The sequence below is a fragment of the Phlebotomus papatasi genome, chromosome 3 (assembly GCF_024763615.1).
Source record: "Phlebotomus papatasi isolate M1 chromosome 3, Ppap_2.1, whole genome shotgun sequence".
NCBI lineage: Eukaryota > Metazoa > Arthropoda > Insecta > Diptera > Psychodidae > Phlebotomus > Phlebotomus papatasi.
Genome location: NC_077224.1, coordinates 15,889,011 through 15,892,964, shown reverse-complemented (window position 1 = coordinate 15,892,964; position 3,954 = coordinate 15,889,011). Strand labels below are relative to the sequence as shown.

Sequence of the window (3,954 nt, the reverse complement as noted above, 5' to 3'; positions counted from 1 at the left end):
TATCCTGTAATGTTAATCACAGTCCATTTTTTAGTAATTAACTCTCTACCGGAGCTCTTTGAAAAAAACGCGAAAAATGGACAACTTCAACATAACGATTCCTTAACTTATCATCGTGATAGGATCCCCATATTATCCCTGAACATGGAGGACAGTTCATACATAAGATATTTGCAAATAACAAAAACATTCTTTGAAACCATTCCTTAATCCCTAATTTTGCGCCAAACGTACGACTTATTTCGGAACGGAGGGAGTAGTAAATATTTAAGCTAAAAAATGACGAATTTTTAAATTCTCATATTGATAATTGATTCTAATTATTTTTTATACTTCTAATTTTTTTTTTAAGCAAAACCGGTTTTGGAAAAGAAACTATAATGCCCAACGCACAATAACTTTTATTTAGTAAGCATGTTTTTGACGTTTCAATGAGAGTGAGTGAGATCTATATCTAGTCATCTCGCTCTATCTTAAGGGAAATTTTAAAAACATATTTACAAACAAAAGTTATTGTGCGTTGGGCATAATGCTCATACATAATATTTAAAAAAAAAAATTACAAGTAATCGGCAAATTGTTGGCAAGCATTCGTCAGAGTATGCAGAGAGATTCGTCAGAGAATCTGCAGAAACTTTCTGACGAATTTGGTCCCTGGCCTAAATAAAATTCGCAAGAATATCTAAGGATTTATCGGCACATTTTCCGCAGAGTTGTAGATATTCTCTGCAGAAATCTTAAAGATATCTGACGAAATTATTTGAACAGACTTTTTTCAGAGTGTTATTTGTCAAAACGCAACCTGCAATATTTTTTGACTTCCCGGTTCAGTCTATAGAACCCAATAGGAGGACTTGCATAGCCAAAAATAACAAACAAAATTAATCCTAAATAACAATATGAAAAATTATTCTCAAATAAGAGAAATTTGAACATCGGAATAAACTGAATCACAAATTGGAATAATTGAGAATCATGGAACATGGAATACCGAGTTTCAATCATTAAGAGAATCACACTTAGAATTATTGGAATCACAACGGAATATCATTGGAATCGCATGGAATAATGGAATATGGACACAAATTTTCGATCTTGAGTAATCCCTTGGAAAATTCTTTTCATGTTTTCTTGGACTTCGGGTTTAATTCTGATAAACAAGATGTGTAAAGGTTTATACAGAAACAATTTTCGTCAAAAAATACATTTTTGACAGAATTTTAGCGTTTCTATCTACATCGGTGCAGGCGATTTCCTTAAAAAAAGCAATTTTTGATGAAAATTGCTTTCAATGTGTACAGGCATTAAGATGAATTCCTCATAAAGCAAATTGTTTCAAATATGTTTCATGGCGAAGTTTCGAAAACATGTTTCCGAAACAAGAGTTGTTGTGAGTGCTTTTTTATAGAACTTCGGAAAAAAGCTAAAAACATAGAAACAGTGTAAAAGACTATAATTCCGTCGTGTTTTTATTGACTTGACGAAACTCAGTTTCTCACAGGACTTTTTCTTGTGCAATGAAGTACCCCTCAGATATTATCTTTTTATCAAACGCCAACTTTAAAAATCTATTCAATATATTTCAAGAGTGGAACTTAATCAGTAGAAAACCCAATAACCATCCTCAAAATCCTCCAAAATAAAAAATAGTTTCAGTGAAGGAATCCCTTTTAGCTGAGAGGGCTAATCAAAAAAAATCCTTTATGGTTTTTTTTTCCTTGATATTTATTTTTCTTTTCTGTGGACACAAGAATTTTGTAGGAGTTTTAGGAGAAGAACAAAAGAGAAAATATTTAGCAAAAATTCGTGGTGGGCTTGAGGAGAAATGATTAAATGAAGAAGAAGAAAAAAAAGGAAAAATTGAATATTTAGGACAAATGTTATGAGCCCTTTCGGTCTCTGAACAAAAAAAAAGTATCGTTATTTCGGAATTTAAAAAGGTATAACAAAAAAATTAAAGAAAAACATGAAAAATTTTATGTAAAACTTTTTTTTTTTTTTGAAGAAAAAAAGAATGATAAATAGTGAAATGTGTTAGAATTTGCGTCGTTTGATGATGTCGGGGCGCCAATTGATCGGATGGGAATCTTCTGTGGCTTCATCATCTTCGCGGTAGACCTTGATGGTCTTGTCGGCTTCGGCTGTGATGAGCCTGGAGCCGGATTGGTCGAAGGACATGGCAAAAATTCCTGCTTCACTGTCCATGGATCCGGGTTGGACGGGAGCTTGGGCTCGTTGGAAGTTGTAGCCCGTTCGCCAGTCCCAGAAATGGAGGGTGCCATTGTCACCGCCGGAGACCAGGACACCCTCGGGATTGACTGCCATGCAGTTGATGATGGCTGAATGACCGGTGAGGTTCTGGATGAAGTTCCCTTCCGGACAGCGCCACTGTTTGATGTTGTCGGAGGAGGCTGAGGCGAACATGTACAGAGTGGGATGGATTACTACGCTCCGGACGCTCTTTTTGTGATTGGTCAGGGTGCAGACGCTCTTTCCGGCTGCCAGGTCCCAGAGCCGGATCGTAGAATCGTGACTGCCGGTGATTATTTGCGGATTGGCCGTCTGGGCGACAACGCTGGCCACGGTGTTCGTGTGTCCTGTCAATGTGTGGATATTTGCCTTGGTTCGCATGTCCCAGATCCTGGCGGTTGAGTCCCTTCCGGCTGTCGCGAGGATGTCAATTGTCGGATGCAGGGCCATGGAATACACAGCTGAGAGGTGACCATGGTAATGCCTAATGACTTTATTGTACTCCAAATCCCAACATTTCACCTGTCGATCCTCTCCACAGCTGAACAAATACGGATGACGGACACTGACTGCCAATCCCCGGACTGTACTTACATGCCCTGTCAGAGACAGCTTTAGCTTCCCACTGGCCAGGTCCCAGATCTTAATTACCCGATCTGCCGCTCCTGTAGCAAACCATTCATTCCCCGGTTCCACTGCCACGCACCTAACCCAACCCAAATGCCCAGAAATCACCCGATAGAGCTTCCAAGGTGGATGCCATTTTGGTTTGGGTATCGTAGGCGCTTTCTTAGGGATCAGCTGCATCTGTCCAGTCGGTGGCTGAGAGAATGGGGTGCTCTGGGTCACTGGCACGAGGGCAGAGGACTGAGAATTTGCCGAAGGAGCTGCTGTGATGGCTAAATTTTCCTCCGGATGAGCCTGATGAACATTCCCACCATCGTGATTTGCCTTCTGTGCCTTTACCGTCTGCACCCGGTCAAACACCAATCCATAGCAATCCCTAGCTTTCACTGCCCTCCGGATTTTCTCCCTGGAAAAGCCCCAAAACTCAATTAAAAGCCGCCCTAAACTTCTTCTTCTTCTTCTTCTTCTTTTTAATTTTTTAGGCCGGACGTTCTGTCAACATCCACACAGCCTCCGCCCTAAACGTTCAAAAACATCAGAAAGTGAGGTTATGGTCACTTACGCGGTGTCATCCTTGAGAATCGGCAGAAAAGTCTGATTTGCCAGGAACATATCATGTGTACGTTTGAGGGAGCGAAAGACCAAGGTGTGGACAGAGTGTTTCTGGACTTCTTCACTCATTTTCCCCCCAAAATCACCGAAAATCCACAGAAAATCAAAAACAGTTTACACTCTCCGCCGTGGTGAATTAGGTGTGATTCCTTCATAATCACACCTATTGTAATCGTCGGATTTTCTCAAAGTGCTCCGATCGAGCTGAAATTCACAGGGTAGATGTTTGGAACATCCCTGATGCCGAAAATCATAAGCCGGCAATTTCGGGTCCGGCCGGCCGTCCGTAGTACGCAATATCTCTGATTTGGATGGAGATATCTTCATACAGTAGACTCTCGCTAATTCGGCTCTTTTAAGATCGGGCTACTTTTCAATTCAGGTGTGGTAACTGAGAACGCCACGATCTTTCTCCTTTCAACTCCATTTACACCACACTTGGAACTTGAGGGCTAATTTCTCTCT

At 40.5% G+C, this 3,954-nt stretch overlaps 1 protein-coding gene across 1 annotated transcript; it reads right to left on the bottom strand.

Annotated features, from left to right (window-relative positions):
• Nucleotides 1-1,504: 1,504 nt before the first annotated feature.
• LOC129807850 (pleiotropic regulator 1) lies at nt 1,505-3,671 on the bottom strand. Its single transcript, XM_055857417.1, has 2 exons — nt 3,440-3,671; nt 1,505-3,283 (listed from the first exon to the last, which is right to left on the bottom strand). Exons 1-2 carry the CDS (start codon nt 3,556-3,558, stop codon nt 2,035-2,037), a joined length of 1,368 nt encoding a protein of 455 aa, XP_055713392.1. The 5' UTR covers nt 3,559-3,671; the 3' UTR covers nt 1,505-2,034.
• Between the last annotated feature and the right edge of the window lie 283 nt (nt 3,672-3,954).

Bases quoted from the DNA above. Each gene is read 5' to 3' on its own strand.
- LOC129807850 (XM_055857417.1), bottom strand. From the start codon at position 3,558: ATGAGTGAAGAAGTCCAGAAACACTCTGTCCACACCTTGGTCTTTCGC. The intron at 3,284-3,439 runs GTAAGTGACCAT...GGGCTTTTCCAG, and splicing joins ATTCTCAAGGATGACACCGC to GGAGAAAATCCGGAGGGCAG.